At 37.0% G+C, this 19,008-nt stretch overlaps 1 protein-coding gene across 1 annotated transcript; it reads left to right on the forward strand.

The window, feature by feature from the left end:
- The first annotated feature begins 1,131 nt into the window (after positions 1-1,131).
- ago2 (argonaute RISC catalytic component 2) lies at positions 1,132-18,650 on the forward strand. The gene is made up of 20 exons (XM_051136177.1): positions 1,132-1,537; positions 3,135-3,182; positions 3,989-4,169; positions 4,271-4,391; positions 4,977-5,158; positions 5,266-5,402; positions 5,490-5,624; positions 5,750-5,837; positions 5,935-6,082; positions 6,178-6,297; positions 6,377-6,499; positions 6,607-6,740; positions 6,825-7,009; positions 7,099-7,258; positions 7,437-7,527; positions 8,677-8,871; positions 8,958-9,092; positions 9,423-9,524; positions 9,729-9,928; positions 11,136-18,650. The coding sequence occupies exons 1-20, from the start codon at positions 1,513-1,515 to the stop codon at positions 11,242-11,244; spliced, it is 2,619 nt and encodes an 872-aa protein (XP_050992134.1). The 5' UTR covers positions 1,132-1,512; the 3' UTR covers positions 11,245-18,650.
- Positions 18,651-19,008: the final 358 nt, after the last annotated feature.

Raw genomic sequence — 19,008 nt, forward strand, 5'->3', positions numbered from 1 at the left:
AATTTATTCATGTGATCATTACTCCAGTCTTCAGTGTCACACGATCCTTCAGAAATCAGTATAATATGCTGATTTGCTGTTCAAGAAACATTTTGTATTATTATCATCATCAATATTTAAAACAGTTGAGTATATTTTTTTGATACTCTAATTAATAGAAGGGTCCAAAGATCTGCATTTATCCTAATAAGCCTTTGTAATATTATACACTATACCGTTCAAAAGCTGTATAGTCAGTGTAATTTTATTTTTTATTTATTTATTTATTTATTTATTTTGGGAAAGAAATTATAAAAATTAATAAGCAAGTATGCTTTAAATTGATCAAAAGTGATGATAAAGACATTTATAATGGTAAAAAGATTTATATTTCAGATAAATGCTGTTCTTCTGAACTTTCTATTCTTCAGATAACCTGGAGAAATTCTACTCAGCTGTTTTTAACATAATAATAATTATAATAATAATAATAAATGTTTTTTGAGCAGCAAATCAAAATAATAGAATGATTTCTGAAGGACCATGTGACTGGAGTAACAATGCTAAAAATTCAGCTTTGAAATCACAGGAATAGCCTAATTTACATTTTCAAATATATTCAAATAGAAAACAGTTATTTTAAATAGCAAAAATAGTATTTAAAATATTTATAGTAAAAATATTTAAAAATGTTACTGTTTTTCCTGTACTTTGGATCAAATAAATGCAGGCTTTTAGTGAGCAGAAGAGACTTCTTTAAAAAACATTACAAATCTTACTGTCCAAAAACTTTTGACAGTGTATATTTTAATAAAAATATTTATCATAATATATTTGAATGCTTAATCAAATGATAAAAACTCACCCTCAGGGTCAAAAAAGAGATTTTTGGTTTGAATTTTCCATAATTGTTTTGTTAAACAAATTTCCCAGATTTAAAATGTGACACCGCCCAGCCTTATTAATAAATAGTAAATTAATAAGTCCACTAATTACATTGTGAAATGCAACAGAATAACACACCTTCGAGAAATAAGTAAAATAAAAACAATATAAAACAAATATCAATTTTTACATTCGTATATGCCACTAAATATTTTTAAAATATACCGTAAACAAAGCCGGAAATGACGTAGCACGTCCGCCAGCGTTATTTAGACGTTGTTAAATTAAATTTAATGAACGTTTTGTTACTACGCTCGATAATTTGAATAAATATATTAAATAAAGCATAAGGCGACGCTGAGATACCGCACACATATGTTAGCGTCTATTTCCTTTCGTTTTGAAGCAGTGGAAGTGTGTGAGTGTCGGGTAAATAGGCGCTAGTGCTGCGAAGGGGGGATGGGATGGGGCCACTCAGAGCTCTCGTGCTCCACTAACTCACCGCGCTCATTAATCTCAGTTTTCTCCTTTATATCGATGCTGTTTTAAATTAAAATCCATATTTCCCGTTACCGCATGTTTTACGTGGCATCGGAAAAGCAAAAAGTCTCGGTCTGCGATTGAATTTGGGTGCAGAAAGCGTTTAAAATGTATCCCATTGGAGCAGCTGGTGGTGAGTATTATTATGATTAGCGAGCGTGCTAGCGACGAAATGCTAGCTGAACAAGTGTGGTGTTTTGGTTAAAGATAAAAATGTAGTTTAATTGCATTCAGCTGTACATAACATAAATGTTCAAATACGTTTTAGCTTATAGTTCTTAAGTCTTGTTTTACATCTCTGTCGAGGGTTTGTTTTGTAGGCCCATTGTTATTGTTAGCCTGCTAGCTAAGCTTGTTGACCTGCTGGCTTTTGAATTTACAGCAGCTGGTTAAACTCCTATCCACGGCAATTTTTAAAAGCAAACGTGACGTACTTTATAACTTTTTTAGGTTTGGAGATATTGCCGAAATTTAGGGGTTTTAGTTGAAATGTTTTGTGTGAGTTTTAACGTTAGTAGTTTTACCAATTTGACTCTTTCCAGTTAGCAAGTTACTGGAAGTTACTAACGTTCTAGTTAATAAACTGCTAATTGTTGTGCTTCCAAATTTTGCACATGTTTCCGGTCGATTTGTAACTTTTTGTTATAGTCGCGATGTTTAGCTAAAGTTGACTGTGTCCATCTAAATTATGAATCCAAAATTATTATTATTAGTTTATGAGAGGTAGTTTTAGTGTATTATGTATAGTGTATAGTGCATTTCCATTACAAGTCAGTTAATATTGAAACTCTAAAAACGAGTAAAACTGCAGAACTTTTTGTGCAAGACATAAACTTAGTTGGTAACACTTTACAACAAAGTACCATTTATTAGCATTAGTTTACTGCATTAATAAACATGAACTAAAAATGAACACTGCTTTTACAGCATTTATTAATCTTAGCTGATGTTCTTTCAAATTAGTTGTTGCACTGTGAACTAGCATAAATAAATGAATGCTTAAGAAATATAATTTTTAGTGTATGTTAGCTAGTGATTTAATGTTAACAAATGGGACCTATTGTAATGTGTTGCCACTTTAGGATAGAGCCTTGTTGATATTTATGAGGCATCTGAAAAGGTGGTATAAAGAGAAGCAGTTGCTGTAGTTCAATGAAAAGACATCCTGGTACTTGTGTGTGTGTGTGTGTGTGTGTGTGTGTGTGTGTGTGTGTGTGTGTGTGAGAGAGTTTGGCAGGTTGTTGAGTTGCTTGTGTGGTGTTGGTGATAAGGAGGTAAAAGGCCTGTTGCCCAGTGGGATGGGTTAATGTCCCTAGTATCTTCCTGCCGTGTTGTGTTTTTAGGCTTGATAAGATGGGGTGAGACGGTTCAGGGAATCTGTCAGCGAAAGACTTCAGATACCTACAGCCTTCTTGTACATCGAAAGCTTTTAACACATTAACACATTAACTTGACCTGTTTTTTTCCCCAAATCAGCGAACCCTGTGACCCAGTTTTATTGTACACTATTACATTTGTAATAAACTAAATCTGACGGATACAAACGACTACAATCACCTGCTTTAGTTTGATCTTTTAATCATTGTAATTTTACAGTGCTAATCTGGCTTACGCTGGAAACCTGTTTTCAACTTAAATGGCTGTGTTTTCATGCTTTTACATATGTTTCTGCACATGATCACTAATGTAGAGGTTTGTTTGAAATAAACCAGTTATTATGTCTTTTATAGCTGCTGAGCTGTGTCAGGGACATCAGTCTTCAGGGTCAGATGTTTCTGGTAAGCAGCCCAGACTGAGCTGGCCTGTCGACAGCCTAGCATATATTTTCAGTACTGTTTATCAGGTTGCTTGAAATGTTTAATTAAAGCTTTAAACCAAAGGAATGATTGTCTTGAAACTTAATTTACTGTTAAGAGCTTTGTTTTAACACTTTGTTTCTCTAAAACCTCCAGTATTTTTTTTTTAAACCTTCAGTATTGCTGATTGGGTTAATTAGTACAGTAGTAGATGAGGTTTATTACTTAAACTGTATTTCACACTGTAAAAAAATCTGAAAAGTAGGGCACAGTATAACTATTTATTTGAAGGAAATTTTTGTTTGTATTTTTTAAGCTGTATTTTGAATTTTGCACTTCATTGTGTTGTGCTTTAGGGTTAACAGATATGTCTATAAAATTTAATTGATGATGCCCTGGCAGAAAACTACCTTTAATTTATTTTTTGTGCACAAGTGCTGTTGTACTGTTTTAATATTCAGTATAACAGAGTGAGTGAGTGTGATAATGATTTTCAATGCAGTTCAGTACAAAGTTAATACCAAGTAAGTAATTATTCTACTAAAGTTGGCCATTTAGTTTGTATATACGAAAATAAAAATGTTATGTAAGGTGGTGTGCTTGAGTTTATATGCCACAGCAGAGCTCTAATAGTCTTACCTAAATGTTTGTGTGGGCCTAATTAATAGGATTAAGTTGCTGAACTAAAAATTGACATTTGTAGCTTAAAATAATGGACCTGGTCCAAAAGAAAAAAAAAAGTGTTTCTAAATAATGTTAAAAAAAAATTGTTTGTGTGTGTCCTGTAGCTCCCCTGTCTCCTCCAGCACAAGAGTATGTCTTCAAACCACCTCAACGGCCAGACTTTGGCACAATGGGTAGGACAATCAAGCTTCAGGCCAACTTCTTTGAAATGGAAATACCCAAGTTGGAGGTGTACCATTACGACATAGACATAAAACCCGAGAAATGCCCACGGAGAGTTAACCGGTAACGTATTTTAATTGAAACTTGAAACTTGAAATTTCAACTGATTGTTCAGAAGGACTTTTTTTTTTTTTTTTTTTTTACTGACTTTTTTGTTTTTGTAGGGAAATCGTTGAGCACATGGTCCAGCACTTTAAGACGCAGATCTTTGGAGATCGAAAGCCTGTGTATGATGGAAGGAAGAATCTCTACACTGCCATGCCTTTACCCATTGGAAGAGACAAAGTATGCACTAGTGAAGTCATATTAAAGTTCACCCAAAAATGAAAATTCTGTCATTAATTACTCACCCTTATGTCCTTCCAAACCTGTAAGACTGTGTCTTCGGAATGCAAATAAAGATATTTTTGAAGAAATCTTAGAGCTCTCTAACCCTCCATAGACAGCAGGGGTCCTACCACATTCAAGGTCCAGAAAGATATTTTTTGCACACAAAAAGTATTCTTGTAACTTCGTAAAATTACGGTTGAACCACCACAATAAAATTACGGTTTGGTACCTTTCTGAATCTTGAACGTGATAGGACCCTTGCTGTCTATGCAGGGTCAGAGAGCGCTCAGATTTCATCAAAAATATCTTCATTTGTGTTCCGAAGACAAACAAAGGTCTTACGGTTTGGAACGACATGAGGGTGAGTAATTAATGACAGAATTTTCATTTTTGGCTGAACAATCCCTTTAAAGTCTGTGTTGGCTTTATGATTTTTATGTTTGATAAACCAGTTACTGAAATATGTTAAGCTCTTAGTACCTTCTCAAAATGCTATACTGAAGTCTTTTTATGGAATGTCACATTGTACTGCTCTTTTAGGTGGAGCTGGAGGTCACGATTCCAGGGGAGGGAAAAGACAGGAGCTTTAAAGTAGCTATAAAATGGGTGTCCTGTGTGAGTCTGCAAGCTCTACATGAAGCACTGTCTGGACGGCTACCAAACATCCCTTTTGAGACCATTCAGGCTCTGGACGTTGTCATGAGACATTTGCCCTCTATGAGGTTGTGTTTTGTTGACTCTGTTTTCCATATATCACCATTAGGGGGTGTCATACTTCGTCTTTCTGCACACTGTGGCATTTTAGAGCATGTTATTGCTGTGTCTGCAGGTACACCCCAGTCGGACGTTCATTCTTCACTCCCTCTGAGGGCTGCTCCAACCCCCTCGGTGGAGGACGAGAAGTTTGGTTTGGCTTCCATCAGTCTGTTCGACCCTCCCTCTGGAAGATGATGCTCAACATTGACGGTTAGAGTGCATTGACATCATCTGCAGTAGTAAATGTTTCTTAAACCTTTCTTATACTCATTTTTGTTTCATAATACTTCTTTTTAGTGTCTGCCACTGCATTCTACAAAGCTCAACCTGTGATTGAATTTATGTGTGAGGTTTTGGATTTTAAAAGCATTGAAGAGCAACAGAAGCCATTAACAGATTCCCAGAGAGTGAAGTTTACCAAGGAAATCAAAGGTGAGTCATTACAGCAATTAATGACATCGAAAATGTTTTTTTTTAATGCAGTTGATTATTTTTATTTTATTTTTTTTTGGAACACTGAATTTTTTTTTTTTTTTTTTTTCCTCCCCACTTAACAGGTCTGAAGGTTGAAATCACTCACTGTGGACAGATGAAGAGAAAATACAGGGTGTGTAATGTGACTAGGAGGCCAGCCAGCCATCAAACGTAAGATCTTTCACAAAGTACATTTCTGTATAAACGCCATTACATTCTATATTCGTAATTGGTCAGTGTTTCAAATATGTATTTTTCTTGTCTCCAGGTTTCCCTTGCAGCAAGAGAATGGTCAGACCATTGAATGCACTGTCGCCCAGTACTTCAAGGATAAGTACAAACTGGTGCTGCGATATCCACATCTCCCATGTTTACAAGTTGGCCAGGAGCAGAAACACACCTACCTTCCGCTGGAGGTTGGTCAAAACCACATCTTACGCTTTGCTTTGTTTCCACACATCTCCCTCATTTCTTTCTCTGGATGTCATAATCCTGTTTTTTTTTAATGCAGGTCTGTAACATAGTAGCCGGACAGAGGTGCATCAAGAAACTGACAGACAATCAGACCTCCACTATGATACGTGCCACAGCCAGGTCTGCGCCTGACCGTCAGGATGAGATCAGCAAACTGGTATGTGCAGCTCTCTGTGCTTTCTCAGTCTTCTAAATGTCATCCACACCTCATGATGGATTTCATTTGTTTGTGACAGATGAGAAGTGCCAACTTCAACACCGATCCTTATGTGCGTGAGTTTGGCGTTATGGTAAGAGACGAGATGACTGAGGTCAATGGTCGGGTCCTTCAGGCACCTTCAATTCTCTATGGTGGAAGGGTAGGAACCTGTCCTGATCAACTTGACATTTATCTTTCTGAGCTTGTGTTTGAATTCCAATCTGTATGCGTCTTCCTAATTTGGTCGTATCTCTCTGGCTTTTTCAGAACAAAGCAATAGCAACCCCAGTCCAGGGTGTATGGGACATGAGGAACAAGCAGTTCCACACAGGAATTGAGATCAAAGTGTGGGCTATTGCCTGCTTTGCCCCACAAAGACAGTGTACAGAACTTCTTCTGAAGTAAGGCAGCTTTGACCTGGATCTGTAGAAGTGTTTGTATTTGGTGGAATTATTTAAAAAAAATCCTTTGTTTGTTTTCTCTAGGGCATTTACTGATCAGCTCCGTAAGATATCACGTGATGCTGGGATGCCCATTCAGGGCCAGCCGTGCTTTTGCAAATATGCCCAGGGAGCAGACAGTGTGGAGCCCATGTTTAAACACCTCAAGTACACTTACCAAGGCTTACAGTTGGTGGTGGTCATCCTACCTGGGAAGACTCCTGTTTATGGTATTATAACTCCTTTCTACTTCTTTAGTGTTTTTGTTTGCAGTGTGTTTTTAAAGTTGTAACATTCTAAATGCTGTTAATTCTCATAGCTGAGGTGAAGCGTGTTGGAGACACTGTTCTTGGCATGGCCACGCAGTGTGTCCAGGTGAAGAATGTACAGAAGACCACACCTCAGACCCTTTCCAACCTCTGCCTCAAGATTAATGTCAAACTGGGTGGAGTCAACAACATTCTTCTTCCACAGGGCAGGTGAGGGCAGCTTTTTCAAAAGCCTTTGACATGCAGAAAGCTGTAGGCACTTTTCTGAGTCTTTGTTTGATTGTTTGTTAACGCCCGGGCTGCTTTCCCATGAAACTTGACCGGACAGCACAGCTATCGCTAAACTTTGTTTTTTTGTTCTTTTTCTTTTCACTGTTTTTGTGTTTAGGCCCTTGGTGTTTCAGCAACCAGTCATCTTTCTGGGTGCAGATGTGACTCATCCACCAGCTGGTGATGGCAAGAAACCCTCAATTGCTGCTGTAAGCCTGACAAACTTCTGATATTTTAAAGGGGTCATTGGATGCTGAGTTCACTTATTCATGTTGTTTGAACAATAATGTGTGTTGGCAGTTTATGTACAAATCTACCCTATAATGTTAAAAATCCATGCAGTGGTTTTTAATTAATCTGTAAAAATAATATCCCCTTTTTCAAATCGAGCCATTCTCAGATGCCTGTCGGTGTGGCGTCACACTAACAGAGGCCGCTCCCACGATAGTTGATTGACATGAGCGTCTTATCTCAGATCAGCTGTAACAGTCCAACCTCCATTGTTTTGATGCCTGAGCAGGGACGTAAGTTAGACGAGAATATCTCCGACTGAGCAACTGAGGTGTTGCTGGATGTAATAATGAACATAGTGGTCGTCATTTACTCCCGACATCTGAGCTGCTGAAGATGCAGTGGATTTTGTTTGTTTGTGAAGGGAATGCGGCTCCCGATCTACATGTATCCGTCTATGTTCGTGCAAATTATTCTTGGTCCAGCTTCACTTACAGCAGAAGTGAGTATAAGGGTTTTTTTAAATGAGTTTTTGCGATCGCCTTTCCTAATAATGAGTTAGTTAGCAAGTTTAGCAGGTAAATGCGGCTAAATGCAGCTTAAGTAAACAGACTCGTTACTCCACAGAGAGAAGGGAGGGGCGGGGCGAGCAGAGCTCATTTGCAATTAAAGGTACAATCCCCTCAGAATGGGATGATTTTTGCAGAGCTCATTTTGACAAGGTAAAAAGGGTGTTGTTTTACACAACCTTTGAGAATTTTTAACTAAAGTATATTATAGACTTTTCATTAAGACCCTAAAGAATCATATCAACTTGTGGAAAATGGGCATCCAATGACCCCTTTGAGGCTGATTGTTAATTGCACAGTGCGAAGTAGCGCTAATACCACAAGTGTGACCAATCTATTTCTTTTACACATTTTTAAGCCATATCATATAACCTCAAACGTCTTTAAAGGGATAGTTTAGAACAGCATGAGGGTGAGTAATTAATGACAGTTTTCTTTTTTGGGTGAAATATACCTTTATTTAGGTTTTTAACATCTCTGAGCTATGGGGTCCTCTAAATAAAAATATTAAAATTTTAACTTTTAAACTTTTTTTTTTTTTTAAAATATAATGTTTAGGTTGTTGGCAGTATGGATGCCCACCCAAGCCGATACTGTGCCACGGTGCGGGTGCAGCAGCACCGTCAGGACATCATTCAGGATCTGGCCACCATGGTGAGAGAGCTGCTTATCCAGTTCTACAAATCCACACGTTTCAAACCAACACGCATCATCTACTATAGAGACGGCATCTCAGAGGGCCAGTTCAACCAGGTACGCTGCAGGACTTTTTGCCAGCGCTTGCTAAGTGGTGCTGACACATTTCATTTAATCTTCACTGTCCTGTTTTGTCTGGGCAGGTTCTACAGCATGAACTTCTGGCTATTCGTGAGGCCTGCATCAAGCTGGAGAAAGATTATCAACCAGGAATCACCTTCGTAGTAGTGCAGAAGAGACACCACACCAGGCTCTTCTGCATGGATAGGAATGAGCGGGTTAGTTAAGGCACAGGATTTTAGCTCTATCTATTCAATGTGCAGTAAGACACACCGATTTGCATAATCAAGCAGCAAAACAAGCTGATTTGAACAGCTAAAAATAGCTGGACCTATAAAATTTACAAATGGCTTGTGGTTTTTGCAAACATCTTGTGAATGAGAAAAGCCTTTGCTCTTTTCATTGGTAAAGAATCATTTTTCTAGAATAGTTACAAGCATGTGTCCTTGAGCAAATTATGTTTATACAATTATGACCTTTTCTGGCTTTCTAATGTTTATTTTAATGTCTTTTAAATTTGCCTTTCAAATTTGTTGTTTATATTCAAGGTTGGAAAGAGTGGCAACATCCCTGCTGGCACCACAGTTGACACCAAAATTACTCATCCATCTGAGTTTGACTTTTATCTTTGCAGTCACGCCGGAATTCAGGTACCATTGAATATTTCAAATGGAATCCCTGTGAAAGGTCAATAGAGAATTCATAGACTTACTATGTAAAGTGCTTGTGAATGCTTTATTCCTAATTATCCGGACCCTATAAAAGTAGGGGTTAATTTGCTTTAGTGTTGGTGATCATTATGCTTGTCTAAGAGTGTGTGATTTCAATTCTTCATAATTGCTGAATCACCACAGGGAACCAGCAGGCCGTCCCACTATCACGTGCTGTGGGATGACAACCATTTCACCTCTGATGAGCTGCAGGTCCTCACATACCAGCTGTGCCACACCTATGTGCGCTGCACCCGCTCTGTCTCCATTCCTGCACCAGCCTACTATGCCCACCTGGTGGCGTTCCGTGCTCGCTACCACTTGGTTGACAAAGAACATGACAGGTACTGGGTCTTACTACCTTGGATGGAAGTAAATGTTATGTAGTGTTATTACAAAGTAAAAACTATCCTAAAGGGTGCATTTTTGTGAACCTAGATTGTTTACGCTATTATTATATTGAGCAAGTAACATGATAACATATAGAGAAGGGCTGCAACATCCTATCACATCCCGTCTCTAATGATTATTTTGGTAATCAAGTAATCGGTCGATTATTCTGACGGTTAATTGAGTAATTTGATAATTATAATACATTTTTGTAGTAATAAAAATAGACCTAAGTGAACAACAGCCTTTAAAATGACTTAAAATACATATATAATAGCAGCAAGGCAATAATAATTAGTTCAAATAAAATATCTAAGGTAAGTAATAATATGGTTTTATTGAACAAAACTGTTAAAATACGTAATGTATTACAAATATTAGGTCTAATGTACGTTATGCATTAAAACAAATGACTGCAACTGCCTGACCATAGTTTTTACACTTTAATGCGCGATCTAATCCTTGTTTAATATTGTCTAAACAACGTTTAATTCAAATGTCTACTTAATCGTTAATATTTGGCCATTTGTTTACGACAGAAATGTTATAGCCACTGTCATTTCTTGAAAATGTGGACATCAAAACATGTAAACACTAAATTGGGATGAACATTCAGAATAGTGAGAAAGACATTGATGTATTCTCCTGTTTAGGTAGGTTATAAATGATTTACCTTAAAATCTGATGAAATGGCAGACGTTGCGTTCCCAGAATGTAATATATAAAAAAAAACCAAACTTACAGCAAAATGCAGAGATGGAGTTTTAGAAGCTGCACACATGTAAATGATAACAGTTTGTGTTGAGCAGCATTTACTGTGAATGGTGCTGCTCTGACATGCACGTATGTAACCTACACGCATGTAAATAAGTAAAGAGCATATATTAAACCTGCATTATGCTCTAAGGTTTTTAAATGGGTTTAATTTATCATGCGGCCTTGGAAACGGTCTAATAATTCATTTCATGGATTCTGGTACATGGAATTTGCCACTTGTGGTATTTTGCCAGTTCATGACACAAAAATCGAGGATTTTTTTTTTTTTTTTAAATCAAGTACTCTAATTGAATTGAGTCGTCATGACACAAGACCTTATTCATTGTACAGTATAATCCCAATAGATCTGGTTTTTATATGCATGTTGTGTTTGTTTGCCGGCAGTGCTGAGGGCAGTCACACATCAGGTCAGAGTAATGGCAGAGACCATCAAGCCCTGGCCAAAGCTGTGCAGATCCACCAGGACACACTGCGCACCATGTACTTCGCCTGAACATAGCCAGAAACAAGCCCTACATCCTGAAAACAGCACGGTGTGTGTGTGTCTGTGTGTATTTTTATGTGTTTGCCTCAGTTGTATAAATGAGAACCTTCAAACGGGGGGGAAACCCCCCCGAGAATCGCCATGCTGTTAGGTTTCCAATTGCCCATGTAGTCAGTTTTCATACATACTAAATATCCATGATTTTTAGAACTGTAATATGTGAATTTATTAATTTATCTTTTTTCTTTTTTTTTGGAGGGCATGGTTATGTGTCCCTGTTGTACATGTGCATGTCAGATTAGAGGTTAACACATGTTTACATAGTCAGTCCAAAAATTCAGACTATTTTTACACTGAAAGTTACATTTGCATCCGGGTGGGCTTGATTCAATCCTATTGCCAAGGCTGGTGATGGAGACTGTTGAACAGTAGTTTTTACAAACTCATCAAACCAATGGGTTCGGGTTAGTTTAGGACAACACAGATCAGGTTCAGGGGTTGTGGGGATGCAGTTTCCACAGCTAAATTATTTATCAGCAAAAGCAAGTGCACTGACCAGATGGGGACTTCAGGACAAAAGTACTTATCCTGTTTTGTTTCATTTATTTGTGCTAATATGATTTTTTTTTTATCGTGGTGTCATTTATTGTTTATTCCTGGGCTCAGTCATCCTACTGTACCTGTCCGCCAACGACATGATCGAATGAGCGCTATCACGTGCTTTGCATCATGAAATTTGAACACAGTATGTGCAGAATCAAGAATGCATTTGGAAGTTAGAATGTAGGAATTGTTCTGACAATCAGCTTTAGGCGCTCTGCCGCTCATGTGAGACTGGTTCTCATCAGTGACGCCCTCCGTTTGCCTGTGCCAGGGTTCTCAGTGTGGAAACAGCTCTGTAATGGATAAATGTCATGAAAAGTACTAATAGCATTTGGATGATGAGATTATCTTGTACGTACTTTAAATTCTACTGCCATAAGCATTTGTCTTATTCGCTGTGATTGTAACCTAAGGTTTCAGTGGGTTGGGTGTTTGAGTTAAAACATCAAAACTCCTTTACATAACTTTTTAAGCACCTGTTTTGAAATTTTCAGTTTGATGTTGTCAAAAATCTTCCCCACAAAGCTAGTTTTGTGCTGAATATTGAAGCTTTGTGATTTGCTCGGTTCTGTGCGCTGTTTCCAACGGTGGAGTTTGACTGTACTATGCTGGCCAGGTTTAAAGCTGTCATCGCACTCCAGCTGGCCATTCAGGCAAATCGAGCCTTTTTTGTTTTTTTTGAAAGAATAATACACATACAATTGCATTGACACAAAGTCAGAGTGAAAATTTCATACGAACTTCAAATGCACCTTAGTAGTTTTTCTTTCTTTTCTTTATTTTTTTTTATTTTTTTTTTTAAAAACCAAGAATCTCTAGCTTATAACTTAGAGGTTTCCATGAGAATATTACAAATCCCTTTTTAACACTCACGATACATTTTTTTTTTTTTTTTTTTTTTTTAGAGATATTATCCTAAATAAATCTAGTTTTTCTTTTAGAGACCTTTTGTAGAGTCAGTTTTGGGCCGTTAGGCAGGGGTTGTTTGCTTTTTATTGCTTAACCGAATAGAAACATTTTAGTATGCGCAATACAACTTAATGAAACAACTTAATATGCGCAATACATTTTATGTGTCGGTAAACTGTTTTCATGTAAACAGTTTTATCCCTTCTAAAGCATATCATGATGTATAGTGAGTCTTGTTAGTTAATTAACTGTAAGATCACTTCCCCAAATCTTCAATTTTAACTTGAAATTCTTGAAATTTTTAACCATCTTTTTCTAACTATGCATTCTTAACCAAGAGATTTTAGTGGTATGTTTGTGTATATGAATTATGAATATAGAACATTTGTAATGTAGTCATTTTCACGCTGGGTACTTTTAGTAGTGTAAATAGTGCAAACCCTGTACCCACTGTAGCAGTATTAGCTTACAAAATACTCTATTTTTATTATCAACAATTGGATGTTCTTTATATGGCTCTCAATTATTCCTGTTAGCCGAACAAGATTACATATGTACTTGTAGTTATTAATGTCCTACCATAACTGAAGCACAATAGGACATTAGAATTGTAGGTGCTAGAGTTTATTCTTGAGACTACCATTTTTTTAATATCTTGTTTAACTTCAACTTTTAAACAAGAATCACAGGCTGATCAGAGAGCTTAATGGGTTTTTGATCTGGTGAAATCTGACACCCTGACCCTCTTTTTCTAAACCCAACAGACTGTGTATAAGGGGCATTTTAATTTACCTTCAAATACTTGACTAGAGTTATGTCGTTATTTGGCGCTGATCTCGTAACTCGTGAAAGTAGATGCACTTTGAAGAGCAATGGACACAGACCCCTAGCTCCGGTGTGTTATCTGGGTGCAGTTGTGTGGAAATGACTAGATGTCCTACCTCTTGTTACCTGTTACTTGTATTATGGTAACATTACCGCACTGGTCATTTCCTCATAATTGCACACGTGGGGAACGTCGTCTTTTCGTCCCTCTGAAAGTGAAAGTGGTAGATGTCACAGAAAATCTTGAACACTTGCTCTACAATGGCATCTTTAGTTCATATTTGTTCAGAGGACATACCTGCTGCCATTTAGCCTGATAGATGATTTAGCAATGGTGTTGTTTTATTATGATAGTTTTAAGCTATGTATTCAAAGCTACAACTGAGTGCTGCGAGTTTCAGATGTCAAACATTTGATGTTTCACAAGTCAGACATGAATCCAAAAAATCGTTTTATGCTTTCCGTGAATAAGTGGCTTAATGCTTTAAATGTGCGCCGTAAGCTATAAAAATGTTTGTAAATGTTGGGTGTGAATTCCAATTTTCTCATTTCCTGTCCTTTTTAAATTGCAGCGCGTCGTCGCTTTATCCATATACTTGTTTGAATGTGTGTGTTACTTAGGTTTCCTGTTTTATTTCTTAACTTTGATAGTATTTATCATATAGCATCAGAAACATGAGATGAAATCATTGCTCAAACTACTTCTTATAGATATTCTCTGGAACAATCTGATTTTTTTTTTTTTTTTTAATTAAAATTTTAAACCCTTCTTTTCATCCTCATGACCTGCTTTAGTTATATGTTTTTAGAAGTTGGTGAGTTTTAGTATTTTAACCTCTTTGAAATCAGCACCTTAGTCAAAGGTCTACAACATATGCAATTTCTCAAGTATGAAATATGAGATGTTTTTGCACTATATCAGAAGAGGTGTTACTAATTTGCATACTGGTGGACAGATTGTAAGGTTATAGAGGAGAACCGTCAATATTTGAACAGTCTTGGCCTTTTTATTTTCCTTCATATACAATCATATTGGCACTAAACTATTAAAAGTCGACAGACATAAGGTCTTGAGTTCTTACACTATGCAAAAACTCATGTCCGTTCAGAACCGTCACTCTGTTTATACGTAGGGGTCAAAAGGTCAGATTTTGTGTTAAGTCTGTCTTACATACCAAATTGAGTTAGGGACTTGTAAGTCCCGCTTGTGTTTGTTGTTTTTTTTGTTGTTTTTATTAATTTCATTCCCTCCTTCCACAACACAGTCAGCTAATAAGGACATAAGGAATCTGATGCAAAATAAATCCGTTCAAATATCCGTGAATGCAATTATAATGGAAGCCCAGGATCAAGGGAGGAGAATGAAGCGCGGTGCTGGTTTTGTAGAAATTGTCATGTTAATCTATGCTGCAGCATCTGTTTCAATTCTTACGAGGCATATACAGTGTTAGCTGAATTGAAATGGTGCCTCTATTTCCCTGGAAACTTTGAGTTATTTATCAATGCCATTATGTGTGTCTCTTGCGTCGTTATTTCTAGTTTTATCTTTTGCTGCTTGAGTGAAGCTTGTATATTGCTTGAAGTGTTTTTCGAGCTCTGTGTGGGGTTACAGTGTCCACATGCCTCTTCACTTTACACCTTATGGTTTGAATAAAACTAGTTAGCCGTTTGATTCTCAGTTGGTGCCCCGATGAAACTTTTTCCTATTTAAAAAATGCCAGTCTTGTCAAAAAATAGTCCCCCCCCAGCTTGATGATCAGAGGTGGTCTTTTAACCTTAAGAAATTGTACTAATGTATTTGCATTAGAACTTTGCACTATAGTGTTCTGAAGCAGAAATGTAAGCCTCTTTCTACATACCATGGTAGTTTTGTTACTGTACTCTTCGCTTTTTGATTCCTAAGGTGGCGAGTTTAAAATACGCCACCTTATGGTCTGCTAAAACCATAAGGATACAAACGAACAGTTTGAATGTATTTCATACACCTGCATACTGGTTATAAACCACATCCATGTTATTTTCATCTGTTTGCTCCACTTTGTTTTATGCATACACATTCAAAGCAGCATTGAATCGTTGGGCTTTTATCCATGCAACTGTATCTCACCAGTCATGGTTGTAATGTACTAAATTAACAGATATGGGCAGTTGATTCAGAATACACACTGGCGCAAAGATCCTCATATCGCTGACGTTCGTGGTGCTGTACTGTAAAAAGTGTACATAAGGCAACGTTTTGGTGTTTAGTGCTTTTTGCCATGTATGTTTGCTGGAATTTCTAACCTGTTAAAGGGTTTCTGAGCTATACTATAACACCCATGTTCATGTAACAACCCAATAAGCCAAATTCATTTAATTTGAAGCCCTTTTGCTTTACCAGCAAACTCTCTGTGGTGGTCCCGTAATCATGACAGTGGTACTTGCTGAGCCTCAGTTCATTGTGTGCACAAACTAAACCGATCTAGTCAGATTACAGGTCAGTTGCCGTTCAGCTAAGGGTGTGATGGCATACAAGTGTTTAAAAACACTTTTTAGGATATTATTTCCCCTTCTAAGTGTAATCGATGACCAAAATTGTGAGGGATAAAAATATCGTAAAGTATTCCTAAAAAAAAAAAAAAAAAAAAAAAAAAAGAGCACAGTTCCATTAGTTCATTACATGCTAATATGTTATTTATTCAAATAGGAGCTTGGAAATGGGGTCTTGTGACTGATTTATTGGAATAATTGAGAGCTTCATCATGACCTGGCTTTTTAAACCAACTTTGAAAAACTACCTCAATAGTGTCAGGTGCTAACATTAAAATATCCCTTATATGTATATGTGCTCATGACAAAGAACAATAATTGTGACCAAACAACACAAGCCTATACTGTGTATTAAGTGTTTAGTTTTCTTTCGTTTTCTTTTTTTTTTTTTTTTTTTAAACCGATTTTAAATGTATGGTGGATCAACATGAGGGATGTTTCAGCATGTAACAAAATTGCAGGGGACCAAAATAAATTTTTAAAGTTTCCCTTTTTAAAATGTAGTGAGAGATACTCATCAGCTTTTAGAGGTTCGTTAAAATCATTTTCCATTGAGCTGTGTCTATGGAGAACAAGTCAGGCCAAGATAATTGCCAAAACATGGTGGTTGAGTTGTAGTTAAGGATCTGGACTGAGTTGAGTTGAGTTGATCTGGTTTGTGGCAGTGTCATCCCCATGTCCGTCACTAGCATTGTGCCATATTATGGATAACAAACTGGACAAGAAGTGTCCAATGACCACTGCTCTGTTTAATGTATGTTTGGAGGAAACTGACAAGATTTTCTTACGAAGCAGCTTGTCAATCTGTGTCAAATGGCAATTTACTCATCGTTGAGCTTTACTGTCTTTGGAGTGCTAGCATTATACTTGATTCCTTTACTTGATTTCTATCCAGTATTGCAATAAAGATGTTTCGCACTCATTAGATCCTGATCCGTTTGATTTGAAAGTTCCACGGCGAGTCTGCGATAAGCTATTTGTATTTAAATATTGTCATGCGAGACTTTGTATTTACCTTGCTACATTTTATGAAGGGAATTGATTCGATGTCTCTCAGACTCTGATTAAGGATGCGTCCTAATACACTGGCATTTGAGTTTTTGAGAGGTAAATATTAAGGTACAAAAAGGTTGTATGGAAATCATTCAGAATCTTGTTTTTCATCAATGAGCTTAAAAACGTCCAGCGTGTTGTTTCTTTTTTTTTCGTTGTGTACGTGTGCCTTTTTTTTAAAACTCTCCCACCCCTGATCGAGGGACTATCCTTTTGATTTGATACTCAGCGCCACATTGAATAATTTGTACATTTATCATGCAACCTCGAGTGAATGCTGCATAGAATGATCAGTATTTGTATTTTGCACTTTCTAAGCAGTTTTAAAGGATGCCCTGTTGTAATTGGGCACACAGACTATTTAAGACGAGGTATTTTCTGCTACAATAGGAATTCTAAGGAACCATATGACTTCGAAAATAAAGTGTATAGATGTGAAGTACCTCATAAGCCTGATAAATGCTGCATAAACTTCATTTATTGTTCTTTTGTGAACCTCATTTCAAACAATTTCCCCTATAGGGAGGTTTGACGCCCACAAGCCGTGCAAGCGCCTTTGGAATTATGAGCCGCTGTTTAAAAGTTTAGCAGTGATGCACATCGAATGCAATTCTGACAGATTTTCAGTCACATTCACTGACATGGTAGAATATTACAGAGCCTTTAGCTTTATCACGACTATTAAATGTGTAGTGACGTCTCGCAGTTAAAAAGTTACAGTTGACTCAGGTATCGCCATTAAGGGCTGTATCTGCTTTTGCCTCTCGTCCTCGATCCCCCTCACCTGTGTCTTAATGTAGCCTTAGAACTGCATTTACGGATGGGAAATAAAGAATATCTGGCCTTAAAATATGCACTATTAACCACAACATGCAAGTCACTACAAATCAGGCCATACGTTTTTGCCATAAAACTACCTCCTGAGAATGTAGGAGTGTCCTGGAACTGACAGATGGCTTTTTTTGATTCTCCAATTTGTATTCTGTAAGTTGACAATCATCTTTTTCTTTTCTCCTTTTTTCCTTTATTACAAACAGTTGAAACTCCAGGACACTCTAGTTGATTTTTGTTATACATATATATATTTTTTAATCATGTCCATGCTGATGGAAAAGCCAAGCGACCAAAGTTTCTGTTCGAAGGTTTTCTTGCACTGCGTTTTGGTGTCAAACCTCCCTCTCACATCAGCAATTTATCTTTCATTTACCTTGTGTTTGCTCCTTTGTAACATGCCAAATTAAATTTGCTGTCATTCCTGTCATGAAATCTTTCTCAATTCATGTGTTCGCATTCACTGCTAAGCTCCTTGTTGTTGTTTCTTGGTAATGTAAAGTGTGAGCTTTTTTTTTTTTTCTTTTTTTTTTTAAACAAGTAAAATTACAAACCAAGATATGCTGTAAACCCTGCTAAGACATAATGTGAAAACGTATCATTTAATATAGCTCACTTTCGCTTGACTGTGTATTGCATCATTTAATAAACTTAATTTCCTCTGACTGTTGCGTCTTGTGTTTTTAATGTTGATTTTCTTTTTTTAACATGTAGCTCTGATGTTTTTGGATATGCTGGCCTGTGCTAATGTCTGGTTCTCTTTGCTGCTTTTGCCAACTTTTTTTCCATTCCTGTTTGCTGAGATCATATTGGCCTTTAAAAACCCTCTACACTTATGTTTTTCGAGATCGCCAAACAACCATCTGTAAGTAAACGCAGATTGTGTGGATTCTTACAAACCCCAAAACAATGTTGCCTGAGGCCAAAATGGTGTTTACTCTTCTCACACTGCAGTCCAAAACTCTTTATGTTGTAGAAGTTAGCTTGAATAAGTAAAAGACAGGGTTTTTAAGAACATTCCTT

Source organism: Labeo rohita, chromosome 19 (assembly GCF_022985175.1).
Source record: "Labeo rohita strain BAU-BD-2019 chromosome 19, IGBB_LRoh.1.0, whole genome shotgun sequence".
Classification (NCBI taxonomy): Eukaryota; Metazoa; Chordata; class Actinopteri; order Cypriniformes; family Cyprinidae; genus Labeo; species Labeo rohita.